The sequence below is a fragment of the Cebus imitator genome, unplaced genomic scaffold, assembly GCF_001604975.1.
Source record: "Cebus imitator isolate Cc_AM_T3 unplaced genomic scaffold, Cebus_imitator-1.0 Scaffold537, whole genome shotgun sequence".
In the NCBI taxonomy this organism is placed as follows: Eukaryota; Metazoa; Chordata; class Mammalia; order Primates; family Cebidae; genus Cebus; species Cebus imitator.
The window spans coordinates 1,578,931-1,599,303 of NW_016107852.1; the positions used below are offsets into that span (position 1 = coordinate 1,578,931).

At 42.0% G+C, this 20,373-nt stretch overlaps 1 protein-coding gene and 1 pseudogene across 8 annotated transcripts in view; one reads left to right on the forward strand and one right to left on the reverse strand.

Annotated features, from left to right (window-relative positions):
* G3BP2 (G3BP stress granule assembly factor 2) overlaps positions 1-20,373 on the forward strand; it is a 91,143-nt gene that overhangs the window by 55,585 nt on the left and 15,185 nt on the right. For 3 of the 8 annotated variants that reach the window (XM_037733548.1, XM_037733550.1, XM_037733549.1), the window contains 2 exons: positions 17,786-17,904; positions 20,135-20,216. In XM_037733548.1, coding sequence (XP_037589476.1) covers positions 17,786-17,904; positions 20,135-20,216 — 201 coding nt within the window. The other 5 variants (XM_017514745.2, XM_017514748.2, XM_037733551.1 and 2 more) reach the window with 4 other exon arrangements.
* Positions 7,376-8,404, reverse strand: LOC108293409 (annotated as a pseudogene).

Consider the following 20,373-nt stretch of genomic DNA (forward strand, 5'->3'; position numbering starts at 1 on the left):
ATTACAGGCACGTGCCACCATGCCCAGCTAATTTTTTGTATTTTTAGTAGAGACGGGGTTTCACCATGTTGACCAGGATGGTCTCGATCTCTTGACCTCGTGATCCACCCGGCTCGGCCTCCCAAAGTGCTGGGATTACAGGCTTGAGCCACCGCGCCCGGCGATTTTGGTGTACATTAAGGTCTGAGAACCACAGCTCTAGAAACAGTTTCGCACCTGTGCAGGATACATGGTGAATAATTATAATAGTATTACACGTAAGAGCTCCAAACTGGAAACACTTGGTTAGTCAGCAGTAGGGCATATAAGTAAATGTGGCAATTAGTACAATGGGAGTATTCTATAGTTTGCCTAAGGGTATGGACTGTGGCGGCAGATTGCTGTGTTTGAATCCCAGCTCCAGTGAATAGTAGCTGTGTAGTCCTGGGTAAGTTAATTACTTGACCTCTCCAAGCCTGTTTCCTCATCTGAAAAATGGGCATAAAAACAGCAACTGCTGGCAGGGTGTGGTGGCTCAGTTCTGTAATCCCAGCACTTTAGGAGGCAGAAGCAAGTGGATCACAAGGTCAGGAGTTCAAGACCAGCCTGGCCAACATAGTGAACCCCAACATAGTGAATTTAAAAATTTAGAAATTTTAAAAATTTTGTGTTTTAAAAACACAAAAATCAGCTGGGTGTGGTGGCACGTGCCTGTAGTCCCAACTACCTGGGAGGCTGAGGCAGAAGAATCACTTGAACCCAGAAGGTTGCAGTGAACCAAAACTGTGTCATTGCATCATTGCACTCCAGCCTAAGCAACAGGATAGAGACTCCTCAAAAAAAAAAAAAAAAAAAAAAAAAAAAAAAAAAAAAAAAAAAAAAAAAAAAAAAAAAAAAAAAAAAAAAAAAAAAAAATTATTGACAATTGGCTGTCAATAAATTGGTGTGAGAAAAAGAGAGGAGTCAAGGGTGACATAAAGGTTTTTGGCCTGAGTCATTGAATGAATACATTTCACACTGGTCTCCCTGCCTAGTCTATAGGAGGTGGGCATTGCTTCATGGAGGTTATGTTTGAGAGGCAGGGAGATTAGGAAACCACTGCAGTCTTCCTGGTAAGATAAAAGGTCCCTGAACTTGGGCAGAGGCTGTATATATAGAGATGTTTATGAGGTAAAAATTGCCAGTTAGAATAGATTAGGTTTATTTACTAACATTGAAGATCAATGAATCTTTTTTCCCATTAACTTCACTTGCTGGTTTCTACTCAAGAGCAGGGTTGCCTGAGGCCTGTTTCTGTGTAGCCCTAGAGCTAAACTAAAAATGTTTCTTAAATTTTTAAAGGATGAGAGAGATACAGGAATATGCAACTGAAACCATACATGGCCTTCAAAACCAAAAATATTTACTATCTAATCCTTAACTTATCAAACCATTTGCCCACCTCTGCCCTAGATCAGCGGGGGTTTTTTTTTTTTTTTTTTTGATAGAGTCTTGCTGTGTCTCCAGGCTGGAGTGCAGTGGTGCGATCTTGACTCACTGCAACCTCCACCTCCCAGGTTCAAGCAATTTTCCTGCCTCAGCCTCCTGAGTAGCTGAAACTACAGGCGTATGCCACCACGCGCAGCTAATTCTTTTGTGTTTTTAGTAGAGGTGGGATTTCACCATGTTGGCCAGGATGGTCTTGATCTCTTGACCTCGTGATCCGCCCGCCTTGGCCTCACAAAGCGCTGGAGTTACAGGCGTGAGCCATCACACCCAGTCCAGTGGTTTTTAAAGTGTGGCTCCTAGAGCAGCAGTAGCACCATCAGCTGAGAATGTGTTAGAAGTGCAAATTCTCAGGCCTCTGTTGAATCAGAAACTTAGAGTGGCCCAACAATCTGTTTTAACAAGCCCTACAGGAGATTTTGGTGTACATTTTTTTTTTTTTTTTTNTATCATCTCTACACCATTTTGTTTCTTATTTTTACATTCATCAGGTTTAAGCAAACCACTGCATTACCACTACAACTGGTTTAATATTTGTAAAACATACAAAATTACAAAATACAGGTGCATACAAAAATACAAAATATAGGTGTAAAAAATACCATAGGAAACAGTTTCTCAATTGCAAAACATATCAAAATATATAAACATGTATGAAACATTTTATTGGCCGTTTTTGAATTTGATCTTCCATCCAAATATATAGCAATTTCTCCATTTCGTGGATGGGCCCGCTTTGTTGCTTTGTTATAACTGTTCATCGCATGGGTGCAGAACCTTTCACAGCTTCACAAATTCTTTATTTTTCAAAATCGTCAACACAGTCGAGTGTGATAACTTCATATCATGTGCGATCACATTCACTTTCTTTCCTCCTTCGTACTGCTTAATTACCTTCATTTTCGTGTCGAGATCGATGGCCTTTCTTTCTTTCTTGGCAGGCTGAGGCATAGACAAAGACAATTTCCTCTTGGTAGACATCTTGGGAGGGGTTTGATGAAAAATATCCAAGACACAAAACACAAATTGCTGTACCGAGTCTGGGATAACAGTTGATATGGTGCACGTGGAGATGGTAGCACTGCCGGAAGCTGGTCCGCACTGTTATACGCCCAGCTGGGCAATGTTTGCGCTGCCAGATGCGGCGCAGTCGTGGCTAGCGATTGCGGTCGTAAAGTCGAATGGTCGTAAGTTGCATAGGTCGTAAGTCGATCAATACCTGTACAAGAATGCCGCCCATGCCTGTAATCCCACCACTTTGGGAGGCCAAGGTGGGCAGATCACGAGATCAAGAGATCGAGACCATCTTGGCCAACAGGGTGAAACCCCGTCTCTACTAAAAATACAAAAATTAGTTGCGTATGGTGGTGCATGCCTATAATCCTAGCTACTTAGGAGGCTGAGGCAAGAGAATACCTTGAATCAGGGAGTTGGAGGTTGCAGTGAGCTGAGATCTCGCCACTGCACTCCAGCCTGGAGATAGAGGAAGACTCCGTCACAAAAAAAAAAAAAAAAAGAAAAAAAAAAAAAAAAAAAAAAAAAAAAAAAAAAAAGCCTGGTATGTAAGTCCAGTATATTAGATTTAAAGGACAGCTGGCATGTAATGTATTTTGATACTTTAAGGAAAAACATCAAAGTGATGGTCCGCCCACATATTTTGCATGTAACAAAATCTTTAAGCAGTCTAAAGGTAAAGATAACATAGACTGGAGGCTCTAATGTTGACATTACCTCTGCCAATATTTACGGTATTTGACATACTGTCTTCATGTGCCAAATACCTTTAAATTGCCCTTTTAGGACTGTAAAGAAAACTGATGCAATGTGTATGGCTGCGTCCATTGTGGTTCGTTTGTAAGCATTCATTAATGTATTCTTTCCATTTCTTTGAACCTTTTCTCAGCACTGCATTCCAAAATTCCTGTGCTATCTCAGTGTTCTCTGAAAACACTGCCAGACCTAAGATGCAAAGTGGCTTCCTTGACTGCGGGATTTGGCTTGGCTTTTTCCAAGAATCAAGGTCACCAGTGTCTCACCCGGGGGTCAAGTCTAGGCGTAGAGCTAGAATAGGACTGCAATCCTAACATTTTAGGCCTTTTACCTTTAGTATGTATTGATATTTAGCAATACCTAAATTCGCAACAAGCACACAAAGAAATAGTCTTTCTCCTCTGTAGAGCCCACCTTATATTCTTCCTTTACCGCACGGCCTCTTGGTGGGGCTTAAAACCTTACATTTCCTAGGATGGGTTAAATAAACAGTGTAGATGAGTTTGGTGTGCAAACAGCTGAAATCACTGGCTGCATTTTAAGCTCGTCTACTGCAGCAACCTGCAGACACCTAGTTCAGAGAAATTACTAAATTCCCTCTTTCCCATTAATAGACCAGTCTACAGAAGACACAGCGTTGCTGCAAAGCAGCTCTCGCTTGCGCGATCAGGAAGAAGGGCGACAAGGCTGGAGCCTCGGGGCAGGAGAAAGGCAGCCTCCTTGTGACGTCAAATCAGCGGACTCTTGTCTTGGCTTTAGGCCGGTTCCGGTTCCCCGGCTTTCCGGGCGCGAGCGTGTGCGAGCGCGGCGGCGTACTGCGCGTGCTCCGCAGTGGGACACGGGAGGGTTGGTCCGGCTCGGGAGGAGATGCGTGATTGGCTGACGGTGTGCTCGGGGGTTCCCTGGCCCTTTCGGCAGGGGTAAAACAATAAGAGGGGGCGGTGGCAAAGGGGGCGGGACGTCCGTGGTCCTTGTCGCTCGCCGCAGCGTCTGGCGCCCGGGAAGAGGTGGTTGAGAGGAAAAACGAACTCGCAGCTCTCCGGCTTCCGAGGCTTCCGAGTTGTCGGAGGAAGGGGGCAGCGAGCAAGAAGAATCCACTGCACCCCAATTCTCAGCGACTCTCCTGCTGACCTCCGAGCGACGTACCGCCGCCGCTGTTGGCTGGAGGTGTGTACGGGGGCCGGGAGGGGAGGTCGGTGTGGTGGTCGGAAAGGGACATTCCCTTCGCGCTCCGCGGCGCGAGGCCACCGTCCGGTGTGTGTGCCCGGGAGCCGGAGGTGTAGCAGCAGAGACATTGTTCTTGCCGGCTCCCTGCGCTGCCGTGTGTGCGTGAGAGAAGCCCAGCCTTTTCTCCAGGTGAGGGGTGGGAGGCCGCCCGGGAAGGGAGGTGACCCGAGAGCGTCTTGCGGGCAGAGGGCTCTGAGGGCACAGGTGGGGCTGTGGTTTGTTGGGGATGAGGTGGCGAAGTGGGGGGTGGGGGGACGCAGCAGCTCTCGAAAGCGCGCTGATGGAAGCTTAATACAGGAAGTGTGGGAGTAGGCTTTCTGGAGGGGATGTTTTAGGGTGGGTAGCCCACCGTCCCTGTTTCCGAATCGTTTACGGCTCTTATTCCTGGTTCCTTGGGAGCTGGGAGGCCGTCGCCGCCCCGCCCGTGGGGGAGGGGATAAGAGGTTGTGTCGGCGGAGGCAGAAGCGACGCAGATGCGAAAGTAGCGGCCTCCGGGCACCATTTCTGTGCACGGAAACAGAATCCGGGTTTGAAGGCAGTCGCCGCTTCGCTTACCCAGTACCTAGTGTTCCGTCGTCTTTGACCAACCCCCACTCCCTGCCACCGCGGGTTTAATCCGAACGCGTTCGGATACTGTTACTGTAACGTGCGACTTCTTCGTCCCCTTTTTATGTAGACTACCCCTTATTGATCCGGGACTGGCTTTTGGGGGTTGGGTTCCTCTCCTGCTTTTTTGGGGGTGAAGGGACAGAAAGGAACATAAGCTTCCCTAGATTGATTTTGTTAGTGGAATCTGATAGAATTTTCCTTGCGTCTCTAAAAGGAGCTTTCTTAAGATGGCTCTGTGCCGCTTTGGGGCGAATATAGATTTGCGTCTACAATTTCCTGCATAGATCAATTTTTTTTCACCCAAGGCATACCTAATGTTCTAACGGATTTTGGGGGAAAGTGCCTTTTCCTTCCTCTTAAAAACAAACAAACAAAAAAAACACGTGCACTCTTAGATGGAATAGTAAAGTTGTCTTTATCTCCTTGTATGATTGTTGTGGGATATTAACTTGGGTTAAGATACTGTGATTTTAGGTTCAAGGCTCCGTACCTTGTTTAGTCTTTCAAACGTTAGCGTTGCAGGGACCTCAATCTAGGAACCATTAACTTGTGTTAGGAGAGCCCCGGTACCCTGGGCATGGTGGCTCACGCCTGTAATCCCAGCACTTTGGGAGGCCGAGGCAGGTGGATCGCCTGAGATCGGGAGTTCGAGACCAGCCTGACCAACATGGAGAAACCCCGTCTCTACTAGAAAATACAGAATTATTCAGGGGTGGTGGCGCATGCCTGTAATCCTAGCTACTTGGGAGGCTGAGGCAGGAGAATCACTTGAACCCAGGAGGCGGAGGTTGCAGTGAGCCGAGATCACATCACTGCACTCCAGCCTGGGCAACTCCGTCTCAAAAAAACAAAAAAACAAAAACAAAGGAAAAAGAGCCCCGGTGTGGTAGAGTGGAAGAAGATGGCATTTCTTGTCCAGCTCCATATTTGGCAGTTAATACAGCCTTAGGCATGTGAACAAAGTTTCTAAGTAATTTGATCCTGTTAGCATCCAGTGGCCCTTTTGATAATCCAAGATTCCTGGTTTTAGGAAATAAACAGTATGATGAGTTTGAACCTCTTAGGATTGAATTATTGTTTCTTCATCAATATTCACATTTTTCTTAAATTTTTAAGATTACTCATATGGGTCTTTATGTTACGATTCTAATTCTGAAAAGCTGTCAAGGAATTGTAGAAATAGTAAGGACCTCGAATGAATTGCTTATGAAGAGCTGTCATAGTTCAGATTGTTTGATATTCAGGGTGGAAATATTAATAATAGTGAAAAAACATCAAGAGTGAGCCAGAATGCTGGTGGGATGGATGGGGATCAGAATTAGAAGGTAAAGAAGAAAACAAGTCATTTGATAATTTCATAGAGGAACTAACTTCACCGAGTGTTCAGTTAGCAGCTGAGCAGTTGATTTGTGAGCAGGCAACTCACGGTTTGAAGAAAGTGTTGGCACTGAGTCTAGGTTCTTAACAACTTCCTTATCCTGCAAAATTATCAGTTTATTATCCGTTATTAGGACTGAACATTTTCCCCCTAAATTGCTTTAAGAAGATTTTCCACATATTTTGAGTGAATATGGAGACAGTGAATGACTCCTTTTCAATGTTGATTTTGAAAGGCACAAACTAAAGTGTTGCTTCTGAACTTAGGTACAGTAGAATTTAAGGGACAAACATGACATAGTTACGCTCCACTGGTAGACAGTTGTTTAATATCCGATAGAATGAATTGGTCTAGCTCCCTGGCCTACCTTAGTCAAGAAACTAAATGCAGTGGATTTAGTTTCTTGACCTTTGTATTTCAGCTTTCTAATTTCCAAATATTTCACCCTATTTTGAAACCATAGGTATATTAAGAATGATTCTTGGATTTTCTGTTACTGTCCTGCTATATTCCTTTGCTTTTCACTCTTTGACAATTTCACATAAGCTAACAATTGCTTGTTAATTTTTTGTATTGTTGTAAGAGTTCCCTGCTCTTCCAAAGCGGTTGTTCCTAACCAGAGTGTAGTGTAAACATCACTGGAGTCAGGAGACCTGATTTCAAATCCTCTTTCTTTTTACTGTAACTGAGGGACCCTGAACACCTTTCTTTAGGCTATCTAAACATCAGTTTCTTTTTCTGTAAATGAAGGTAATACCCTCTTTCTTTTTGTTTTCTTGTTTTTTTGAGACAGAGTTTCCCTCTGTCATGGGGCCGGAGTGCAGTGGTGCAATCTTGGTTCACTGCAATCTCCACCTCCTGGGTTCCCCTGCCTCAGGCTCCCAAGTAGCTGGGACTACAGGTGCACACCATCATGCCCGGCTATATTGTATTTTAGTAGAGACAGGGTTTCACCATGTTGGCCAGGATGGTCTTGATCTTCTGACCTTGTGATCTGCCTCAGCCTCTCAGCATGCTGGGATTACAGGCATGACCTACCATGCCCGACCCCCAATAGCCTATTTTAAAGACCAAAAGGAAAATAGTAGGTTACTTGTTAAACTTTAAAACATAGTATAAAGACATGCTTTATTTTTGTGAACAGCATTTCCATTTATTTGTTTATTTTTTATTTTTTGGAGATCTGTGTGCCTTTATTAGCGGAGCCACTATTTGAGGGGGATGAAGTGGGAGGATTGGGTGTCCCCGATGCCCGGCCGGCCGTGCTTCACGGGCTTGTAGGTGACGAGGAACTCGCCCAGGTAGTGGCTAAGTATCTCTGGCTTGCTCTCCACCTGGTTGAAGGTCTTGCCTACCCTCTGGGGCAGGATGATCTTGTCCTACAGGTGCGTCTTCACCACTTCCGGCTTCTCCATGGGCGGCACTTCCTTCTTGTCATTGCGCAGGCGCTTGAGCAGCGATAGCTGCTTCCGTGGCAGGCCAGGGCTCAGCCGCCGCAGCTGGTGTGCACTGTACAGATGCATCAGCTGCTTGTAGGACATGTTCAACAGCTGGTCCAGGTCCACACTGCGATAGGTGAACTTGCGGAAGGTCCGCTTCTTCTGCTCTACCTCTGCCATCTTGCCAGATCCTCAGAAAAGCTCCATTTCTTAATGCTTGGGCACTTTTGATAGTTTCTGAATTTCAAAACCAGCCTCCCTCAACTTCTGAGAAGGATAAAAACAAAACCTTTGGAGGCTGAAAAAGAGATTTAATCTGTAACTTACTTTTGTTATTTATTTGTACCGCTGTGATTCTTAGATCTTGTTTGTGAAGCTTTCATTCAATGGTGTCCCACTGAAGATTGAAGATCATTGCTTTAAAAAGGTATAGTGTTCCCAGGAGCAGAAAATCAAACACTGCATGTTCTCACTCATAGGCGGGTGTTGAACAATGGAAACACATGGACACAGGGAGGGGAGCATTACACACTGGGGTCTGTTGGAGGGAAATAGGGGAGGGATAGTGGGGGGGAGGACATGGGCAGAAATGCCAGATATAGGTGAGGTGGAGGAAGGCAGAAAATCACACTGCCATGTGTGTACCTGTGCAACAATCTTGCATGTTCTTCACATGTACCCCAAAACCTAAAATGCAATAAAAATAAATAAAGGTATAGTGTTCCTTAGATTGTTCAAGCCACTTTAAACAAAGACAATCTGGAATTTCAGAAAGTTCCAGTATTAATATGCATTTAGCTGTTGAAAATGGATATAGTCCATGGTTCAATTAAAATAAACCTGACTAGTTTGAGCCCAGCTATGAGTGAGGGACTCCAGAGGGGTAAGGGGAGATAAGTATCCTATAGTGGAGACAAGCTGTGTCTTAGCACCCACATAACCTTTGGTAACAGTGTCTGGTAAAGAGAACTGCATCGTATTACTAGAGATCTTATTCTTTTTATAAGAACTAATATCAGGTACTTACAACTCGACTCACTGCAGCCTCCACCCCTAGGTTCAAGCAATTCTCCTGCTTCAGCCTCCCAAGTAGCTGGGATTGCAGGTGCCCACCACCACACCTAGATAATTTTTTTGTATTTTTAATAGAGGTGCATTTTTGTCATGTTGGTCAGGCTGGTCTCGAGCTCCTGACCTCAGGCAACCCACCTATCTTGGCCTCCCAAAGTGCTAGGATTACAGGCATGAGCCACCTTGCCTGGCCTTTTTTTCCTTTTGTAGTTTCTGGTACATATATAGTAGTCATAAAATAAATGTTGAAATGAATTTATATTGTCTAACCTGTTTACCCAGCTTGTGGATTGGAATGAAGACAAAGTCCCAGAGAATGAAATTGCAGAGAATAATAACAAGTGATTAAAATATTTGCATGGAATTTGATATAGGAATGAGAAAGTATAGTAAGAGATAAATTTGAAAGGTTGTTTATGACATTTAAAGTCAGACTGGATTTCTGTGTGTAGGGCTTTAGATGCCAAAGTGAATGCAGGTGTTTAGATTTTACTATGTACAGTGTATACCGCACATGATTCAAGGGCTTGAAAGACTTTTGAAGAATAACTAAAAGGTCTGAACAGTAGGAGTGAAAAGGAGGGCACAAATTCCAACTTCTGGGTTGTAAGGATTTCACAGTTGAAATGGCAAAGCTAAAGGGGAGAAAGTCGCTTACAACTGAGCTTCCAAGTTGAGAAGATTGTGGTACTTAACAGAAATAAGGAAATAGCTTTCTTTGTATGGGGTGTGCGTGTATTGGGACATATGTAAGTCATGTCTAGGTATTTAGTATGTGGTGACAAATGTAAAATTTGAACTTATGGCATAGGCTAGATGATACACATTAGATAGACCTGAAGCTGAAATTGACAGGTTAGAAGACAGAACCTTGAGAACTTACGTATTTTGATGAGAAGGAAAGTTTGCCTTATAAAACTCTAGAAGAGTTAGGAGAAGGCAGTCAACATCGATAATGCAGACAGTTGGAAGATTGAGAAGTCACTGGATTGTTGAGAAGAATTTTGATGTTTCCAGAGAATTGCATTCAAGGGAGAGCTGAGTTACAATATTTGAGAGGGTAGTAGAGAGAAGGAAGATGAAGACCAGTGTACAATTAATAACTTGGGGCAGAATATGATCAATAAACTGCCATGATAAGGCCAAAAGTAGCTTAAGAGTTGGGTTTTTTTTGTTATTATTTGTTTTTTTTAGATGGAGTTACGCTTTTATTGCCCAGGCTAGAGCACAATGGTGCAGTCTCAGCTCACTGCAACCTCCGCCTCCCAATTTCAAGTGATTCTTCTGCCTCAGCCTCCCAAGTAGCTGAGATTACAGGTGTGCTACACCGCCCGGCTTTTTTTTTTTTTTTTTTTTTTTAAAGTAGAGACAGGGTTTCACCATGTTGGCCAGGTTGGTCTTGAACTCCTAACCTCAGGTGATCCACCTGCCTCGGGCTCCCAAAGTGTTGGGATTAAAGGTGTGAGCCCCTGCTCCTTTCCTACTTTAAGAGTTAATAGAATTGTATTCTGTTGAGGAATTCAGTGGGAGTAGAAAGATTTTCAAGGGGCCAGGATTTTTGCTGGGCCCAGATAAATGCATAGGGTTTCAATCACTGCAGATAGGAAGAGGTGGGATGAGTATTGAAGGAGAATTCAAAAGTTCTGCTTCTTATTAACAGACTTTTAGGATCTCAGTGTTGGAATGGCCTACTGTTACCTTTTTGGGTATATGGACTCCTTTTTGTGCAAAATCATTCAGTTAGTCTCTGGAATACCTGTAGTGACTGGCTACTCGTTAGGTAGCTGTATTTGACATTTGGACAACTCGAATTAATGAGTTTTTGTTTTGTTTTGTTTTGTTTTGTGATGAAGTCTCGTTGTGTTGCCCAGGCTGGAGTGCAGTGGCCGCACACCAACATGCCTGGCTAAGTTTTGTATTTTTAGTAGAGATGGGACTTCACTATGTTGGCCAGGCTAGTCTCTAACTCCTGACCTCGTGATTTGCCCACGTCAGCCTCCCAAAGTGCTGGGATTACAGGCGTGAGCCTCCACACCCAGCCTTGAATTATATTGAACCCAAATCTACCTTCCTATAATTTACATTCACTAGATTCAGTTAGAATTTTCAGTTCGTTTTAGATATTACATCTACATTAACATAGCCTGAGATTGATTGTTTTGGAGGCAGCCCCATTATACTAGTGATTCACTGAACTTTAAATGGTAAACCAAAGAAATTAAATGTTTTTTACCTAAAAACTAAGAATAATAATAAGCTTTTGCTATTTATTTGTACCACTATGGTTCAAAAACTTTTCAGTCAAAGTTCAAGGAGAGTGATAACTTTGGTTTAAGTTACTTTGAAATTGAGGAAATATAAGTACATTGTAGGATAATGAAGCTCAATGTGACTTTCTTGTCTAATCTGCATGTATGTCTACCAATGGCCAATGCTCCACTTCCCTCTCAATGTGTATTACAGATTAAGAAAATATGGGGACAAATGACACAGAGCAGTTAGAGCTGACATACAATGTGCTTCAGAAATTAGTCTAAGCAAATGCAGAGAAAACTTTTCTTTTTTTTTTTTTTGAGGCAGAGTCTTGTTCTGCTGGAGTGCAAAGGTGTAATCTCAGCTCACTGCAACCTTCACCTCCTGGGTTCAAGCCATTCTCCTGCCTCAGCCTCCCGAGTAGCTAGGACGACAGGTGCGTGCCACCACACCAGCTAATTTTTTGTATTTTTAGTAGGGACAGGGTTTCACCATGTTGGCCAGGATGGTCTCGATCTCTTGACCTCATGGTCCACCTGCCTTGGCCTCCCAGAGTGCTGGGATTACAGGCGTAGCCACCTTGCTCAGCCCAGAGGAAACATTTTAGGAAACAGGAATGAATAAAAGATTCTAAACCAATTAGCTGGGCACAGTCTTGGGCGTCTATAATCCCAGGTACTCGGGGGCTGAGGTAGGAGAATCGTTTGATCTCGGAGGCGGAGATTGCAGTGAGCCAAGGTAGCGCCATTGCACTCCAACCTGGGCAACAGGGCAATACCGTATCTCTCAAAAAAAAAAAAAAAAGAGATTGTGATGAAGTTTCCCTTCGATTTTAGGTACAATAGGTAGAGTTGGAGAATGCCTCTAAAGTAGTTCAGGCTCTGTAAATAGTGAGGGAAGCTCTGGATAATCTTTTTTTTTTTCTTTTTTGACACGGAGTCTCTTGCTCCGTCCAGGCCAAAGTGCAGTGGTGCAGTCTTAGCTCACTGCAACCTCCACCTCCCAGGTTCAAGCAATTCTGCCTCTGCCTCCTGAGTAGCCGGGACTGCAGGCTCGTCCCACCATGTCCGGCTAATTATTTGTAGCAGAGACTGGGTTTCACTTTGGTAGCCAGGATGATCTTGATCTCTTGACTTTGTGATCTGCCGGCCTCAGCCTTCCAAAGTGCTGGGATTACAGGCGTGAGCCACCGATAATGTTTTCAGTTTACAAGTAAAAGACGGATTTGTTCATGAGAGCCTTATCTGTCTGTGTAGAGCTAATGTATCAGAGAAAATTTTACATTGTGTGTTCCTGTGTGAGATTCTCCACATTTTCAGTTATCAGTGGAAGAATTGGGGTTTGATATATTTCACTTTCTCTAAAAAGATTGTTAGGTGAGGCTAAAAACCACCTTATTGAAAATTGTGGTTATCTTTGAAGGTGCTGGAATCTAACAACCTTCTGAAGATTTCTTTTTGCGTATAAATATCTTTTAATCTTGGCTTTTTTTTTTTTTTTTTTTTTTTTNCAGGTTCTCACTCCTATTACCCAGGTTTGAGTGCGGTGATGCCATTTTGGCTCACTGCAGGCTTGACTTCCGGGCTCAGGCAGTCCTCCCACTTCAGCCTCCTGAGTAGCTGGAGGTACATATGCACACCACCACTCCTGGCTAATTTTTTGTATTTTTAGCAGAGATGCGGTTTTGCCATGTTGCCCAGGCTGGCCTCGAACTCCTGAGCTCAAGAGATTTACCCATTTTGGCCTCCCAAAATGTTAGGATTACTGGTGTGAGCCACTGCACCTGGCCTTCTTGGCTATCTTTATAGAACTGTGTAGTCATGTAGTCTTGACCAGGGGATTGCTTCTCAATTTGTAAGTTAGGAAGTCAAGATCCAAAAAGGTAATGATTTTTCTTTGCCATAGATAGTTGGTTAAAACCTTTTACCTAGGCCTGGCGCAGTGGCTCAGGCCTAGCACTTTGGGAGGCCGAGGCAGGCGGATCATGAGGTCAGGAGTTCTGAGACCAGCCTGGCCAGCATGGCAAAACCTCATCTCCACTAAAAACACAAAAAATTAGCTGGGCATGGTGGCGCATGCCTGTAGTCCCAGCTACTCTGGAGACTGAGGCAAGAGACTCGCTTGAACCCGGGAGGCAGAGGTTACAGTGAGCCGAGATCACACCCTTGCACTTCAGCCTGGGTGACAGAGTGAGACTTTGTCTCAAAGGAAAAAACAAACACCAAAAACTTTTACTCCCAATATTCAGAATTTTGTTTTGTTTTGGTAACTTTTTAAAAGAAATTGTTGGAAACAGATGCTCGATGCTGCAAAGAAAAAATCAGCATTGAGAGAAAGAATCAGCAACCAATTTTTACTTCCTGTAGGAAGGGTACGCTCGCTAGCCATCTTGCCACAAGAGTACAACAAACAAAGGAAAAGCAGACATGTTTATTCCTTACGCATTCGGGGTTGTCCTTATTGATGTGTCTGGTCTCCATTGGCTGGAGCCAGACCTCACACTTTACACTAAAACCTGATTGGCTAACATCTTAAAACTTTTTTTTTTTTTTTTGAGACCGAGTCTTGCTGTGTTGCCCAGGCTGAAGAGCAATGGCATGATCTTGACTCACTGCAACCTCTGCCTCCCAGGTTAAAGCAATTCTCGTGCCTCAGTCTGCCAAGTAGCTGGGACTACAGGTGCCCGCCACCACGCCCAGCTAACGCTTGTATTTTTAGTAGAGACAGGGTTTCACCGTATTGGCTAGACTGGTCTTGAACTCCTGACCTTGTGATCTGCCCATCTCAGCCCCCCAAAGTGCTGGGATTACAAGTGTGAGCCACTGCAACTTCCCAGCTTAAAACTGTTCTAAACAAGTAAAAGCAATGGAGAGTTAGGACATACCTTTGAGCACATCCAGCACAAATATCTTGGTTAAAGTACAAGGACATAGAATGTATATTATGTACCTGTTTAAGCATGTCTAACAACTACATAGGATAAGGCTTAACAACGAGTTACTACCACACTTAGGATGTGTTCTTTAACAGGAAAGGAAACTTTGAAGAGGAACTTTTACTTCCCACAGAAGTGGAAGGTCTCGTATCTAGAAATTGATCACCTGTAAGGTGCTTTGCTATGAATAATAAAAAGGGCACAATTCATGTAATCACATTTATTCTGAATGTATAATTTGGCTTTTTTCCTTTTTCTCAAACTTCTTACGTACACTGGCTGTACTTGAGTTATAAATGCGAACTTTATATTACTAACTCAATTTTCAGTCTTACTTCCTGCAACTACCCAAACAACATTGTTTGAGGTTGATCTCTAATAGTCATTTCCTGGTTGATTTCTATCAATTATATTTTGGCTCTCTAAATTCTGAGTCACTTCATATCAGAGGTATGGTTAAAGAAGTAACCAGTACAATTTGTTGAGACGCTGTTCTCTGAGTAAATCTTCATTTTGTTTTACCATTCCTGTGGGAGCCTCCTCTGCACCTTAATAAAAAAGCCCGACTTTCTTTATATATACCTATTTCTTTAGATTTTACCAGATTAGCATTTCCTTACTTATTTACTATTGAAGTTAATTTTTCAAGTTACTGCCTTCGAATAATCTAATAAGTATTAATTTATTGAGTATTGATAAATCTTACTGCCCTTCCCTGTCTCTCTGTTCTAAATTGATGATATCTTGCTTATGATACTTCAGTGACCATGTAGAAAGTGGGCAATTTGAAGCTTTTTCTGAACCTTGTTATAACGAATATTTAGAGTATTTTGACCTGTGATACTGATACATGTATTGTGTACCATTTTATTTTGTTTTGAGAAACAAATATGTGACAAAAATGATAGGTCAGTATCTACTTTGTGAATATGATGGGAAATTTGGAATAAATGACAACAGTGTTCCTGTAGAAAATCTGGAACTCCAGAGAGAAGAAAACAGTAATCCTCAAACCCAGAAATTCCTAATACTAGTATTTTTGTCACTATCAATTTGAAGAAAACTATTTTGTGCATAATTATTTTATTCAGAGAGTAATATAGTACTTCCCCATGTGTTAGTATTATTTTACCATCAATTTTTACAATGTTAAAATATATGTAAATTCCATATTTTAGTTATCTTGTTAAATGTTACTAGGTAAGTGTGCTGTTCTTTACCCACCGTCATTATTTAAAATGAAAATGTAAAGTTGCTTAGCTGTGTGTGTGTGTGTGTGTGTGTGTTTGTGTTTGAGTTTGATATAGGGTCTCATTCTGTCACCCAGGCTGGGGTGCAGTATCCGGATGTAAGCTCATGGTACCCTAGACCTCCTGGGCTCAAGCAGTCCTCCCACCTCAGCCTCCCAACTAGCTGGGACTACAAGTGTGCACCACCACACCTGGCTGATTTTAGCCGGGGGTTTGCCTCGTTGTCCAGGCTGGTTTCTAACTCCTAACCTAAAGTGATCCGCCAACTTCAGACTCCCAAAGTGCTAGGATTACAGGCATGAGCCAGACCTAGTGCTTTGTTACTTTAAATGTAGCACGTGTGAGTACTTTTTGCATTAGGATAGTTACCCTTGTTGGGAGTTTTAAGTTTTGTGGAAAACCAGTGACATCTGAAATGTCAATACAGCTAGTGCTCGATTGGTTCCGACAGACCGGTCGTAACACGATTTGGTCGTAAGTTGAGTAGGCTACATGCACGCGGAGATGGTAGTCCTGCCGGAAGCTGGTCCTCACTGTCGTATGCCCAGCTGGGCAACGTTTGCGCTGCCAGACGTGGAGCAGTCGTGGCTGGCGATAGTGGTCATAAAGTTGAATGGTCGCAAGTTGCATAGGTCGTAAGTCAATCAGTACCTGTATTTGGATCTGCTTTGTGAATTAACTATTTTTGGAGGCGAGTGAGGCATTGTAGAAGATTTTAAACATATTTGTAAATCAAGGTTTTGGTTTTTTTTTAAGACGGAGTTTCGCTCGTGTCACCCAGTTTCGGCTCACCACAACCTCTGCCTCCCAGGTTCAAGCGATTCTCCTGCCTCAGCCTCCCGAGTAGCTGGGATTAACAGGCATGTACTACCACACCCAGCTAATTTTGTATTTTTAGTAGAGATGAGGTTTCTCCATGTCAGGATGGTCTTGAACTCCCAACCTCAGGTGATCCACTGCCTCAGTCTCCCAGAGTGCTGGGACTACAGGTGTGAGCCACTGTGCCCAGCCTTTTTTTTTTTTTTTTTTAGTACTTTTAAGTGTAATAGGAAAGGATGCTTGATTATAGTTGGTCTTTTAAAAACAGGTTATATTTCATATTTTTTTCTCCTTCTAACCTCCAGTTCCTAATGTCATAATTTTGGCTGTTCTGGGGACTATATTCTTACAGTAAATGATAAAAAGTTTTGTTTGGGCAGGTGCAGTACCTCACACCTATAATCCCAGCACTTCGGGAGGCTGAAGTGGGAGAATCGCTTGAGGGCAGGAGTTCGAAACCAGTGAGGGCAACATAGCAAGACCTCATCTCTGCTAAAAATAAAAATTTTAAAAATATTAAAAAATTAGTCAGGTGTGGTGATGCATGCTTATAGGCCCAGTTACTCAGGAGATTGACAGGGGAGGATCACTTGAGCCCGAGTCTGGCAGTTGAGGCAGCAGTGAGCCATGATTGCACCACTGCACTCAAGCCTAGTGACAGAGCGAGACCCTGTCTCACAAAAGAAAAGAAATTGTGTTTATTTTGTGCTAGTTGTTCTTGGTGGTTTTAACTTTGAGGCACGATATCATAGCACCTAACCCATTCGGTTAAGTTTCTAGGTTGCTTGTTTATATTTCTTGACAGACTATAAACTCCTTGAGGGCTAGAGACTTATCTTGTTCACCAGAGTATTTCATTTACTATAAACAGTATCTCATGTAGTTAGATGCTTAATTAGTCAAAAGAGAGACATAATATCAAAGGTAAAAAATGATTATTTCTTTACTGAAGTTACAGCTGGCGATTAATCATTGTTACTATTTTGAAAATGATGAAATTAATTCCCAGAAGGAGAGAGAATACAAAAACACAAGTCATGGTTCTTTGCCATGAGTGTTACCTCTGAGTCTTAACCTGTCCCCTCTGCCTTGCTTCCTAGGATAAAACCACTGGAATCCAGGAATGTAGTAGATTTTGGTCCCCAGAGGAAAAAGGCCATGTGAATGGAAGGACTTGTACGTAGTCTGAGGCAGCATTGAATTCTGGTGGGGATAAGAAACGAACCAAGATGCTAGTTCCCTCTACTGAGCAGTAGGCAAATAAAGAGACAAAGGGAGATACAAACGTTATCGGTTACCTTATGGATAGTAGTTAGGAATGTATTGTTTTGCTGTTGTAAATTACTTTTTAATAATGGCATTAATTTTGTTCCCATTTGTATGGCTAAGAAAATTTATTTCAGGCTAGTCTGATGGTAGTGGCTTATTAAAACTTATTAACATTAGTGTCACTAACATTGGTATACAACTCCCCACTGCTGAATTTGATTGGCTAAAAAGAAAATTTATTTCATGGTGGTTGATGACAAAGATGACTTTTTAATAGTTATTCTTGTGTTTGCTCCCTCAGCATTTGACATTGTGCAGCAAAGAAATGGTTATGGAGAAGCCCAGTCCGCTGCTTGTAGGGCGGGAGTTTGTGAGGCAGTATTATACTTTGCTGAATAAAGCTCCAGAATATTTACACAGGTAAACTTTAAACAAATAATTTGGTATTTTTATTTTTTTCTTGCATATGACTACATATATTTTGCATTTCTTGTCTCCTCATTACCCGACAGTATCTTTGTAAACTGGATTCAATATTTTATTCATTTGATGGCAAAAAGCGTTTTTTGACTGCAACTCACAGTAACAAAAACACATTACATCATATTCTAGTACATAACACATTCATACCTATATATGCACACACTTATTCTTATATGTACGCTAGAATTTTATTTTTAGAGTCAGAGTCTTGCTCTGTCGCTCAGTCTGGAGTGCAGTGGTATGATCATAGCTCACTGTGGCCTCAAACTCTTGTCCTCAAGTGATTCTTTCAGCTTGCAGCTTGCCTTCCCAAAGCACTGGGATTATAGGCATGAGCCACCAAGCCCAACCTTTATTATTTCATTAAGAAAAAAATCTTGGGGATAAGGTACTGGAGAACTGTATAAGGTTTACATGAGGCTAGATGCAGTGGCTCACGCTTATAATCCCAACACTTTGGGAGGCCGAGGCAGGTGGACCTCTTGAGGTTAGGAGTTAAAGACCAGACTGTCCAACATGGTGAAGCCTCATCTCTACTAAAAGTACAAAAATTAGCCCAGCGTGGTAGCAGCCCTCTGTAGTCCCAGCTACTCAGGAGGCTTGATGCAGGAGAATTGCTTGAACCTGGGAAGTGGAGGCTGCAATGAATAGAGATCACACCACTGCACTCCAGCCTGGATGACAGAGTGAGACTCTGTCTCCAAAAAAAAAAAAAAAACTTAGGTTTGACCAATTAATGGGTTCCAATATGTGAGGGAGTTTGGGGGAAGATACAGAATTAATACAGCCTTTTGATACCTGAAATTTGGTCTTTTCGTGATACAGGGGTTTTTGTTTTCTTTAGTGACCAAAAAAAAAACCACAAAGTTTAAAACAATAGTGTTCTACACCATCATGTTTAAACAATAACAGACTTCTATTTTAGACCGAACTTATTTAACCAATGTCTTTCTTAATGAAAATTCAGGTTGTTGTAATTTTTCACTTGTGATAAGCAACACTGTAATGAATATCCTGAAACATGCATTATTTGTGCACCTTGCTAGTTTTTTTCTTACTTTCCTTAAAATTCATGCATCAAAGGTATGAGTGTTCTCAAGGCTTTTCATGTGTATATACACAGATACACAGATATACACACACACACACACACACACACACACAGAGCCAAATTGTTCTGTATAAAAGTTTGCCAGTAGTACATGAGAGAAAATAGTTTAAATTTGAAAATAAGAGTAGTGGTTAAAAGCATGGACTCTCGAGTTAGACTGACTGCGTTTTTGTCTTGGCTGCCCCACTTGGTAGGTATATATTACCTTAGGGGCAGTTCATTTAACCTCTTTTGAACCTGAGCTAGTCCATTTAGATAATAGCACTTCATGAGATTGTTAAGAAAGTTAAGTGAATCAGTATACATAATACACTAAAAACATTGCCTGGCATAAAGGAGGCTCTTACATGTTTTCCTATTATAGGAGTTGCATTTTCTTTGTGAAAAAATTAGCTTCACACCTTTGAGCTTGATTGAGAAAGATGTTAATTCTAATTGCTTTAGTTAATGCCAGAGAAAGACTAATTCACATATACTTAGGAACAGTACAAAAATATTAAAAATAAACTAGATGCTGGAGTAATTTTTGATTTTAGACTTGGTCTCTGAATTATTTCAGTTATTTTAAATCTAAACATTTGAAGCCTTTAGAGTTAGTACTCATTTGGAGATCTGAATATAGTGTTAAACTCTGATTCCCAAACAAATCCAAATAGCTGAGTCTTTGTATCTGAAGGAAAAAAACAGGGTCAATTACTATAGCATCTGTATTTAGAATGTACTAAATAGTCAAAACTATCCTATTTTCCACTTAACAAAAAATAGATGTGATAAGAATTAGATGTGAATATCTAATGATTGTCTACTTACTGTGCCAAATAAACTAAGCATTCTCTGTGCATTATTCATTTAATCCTTACAACAACCCTATGGAGTAATTACTTTTCCTATTTTATTACCAAGGAAACTGAACTTAAAGACCATATACCTGTCCAAGATTACAGAACTAACTAGTGACAGAGTTGGATCCGGAACCTAGTTTATGACACCAGAATTCTGCTGCCTCTTAGGCTTCTCTTGACATTTCAGTGTTAATCTTTAATTATGGTTTTGCAGATTTTATGGCAGGAATTCTTCCTATGTTCATGGTGGAGTAGATGCTAGTGGAAAGCCCCAAGAAGCTGTTTATGGCCAAAATGTGAGTATCAATTTCATGTACAGTTAAGAAATTTTTTGTTAAGATGGAGATTTTTAAAAATAGCCTTTTTGTGTCCATGGATTTTTTTTCAGTATGATTGTTAGTTATAACTGAAATTTGTGTTTGACAGTAATTGTCAAGCATGCTTTGAGTTCTT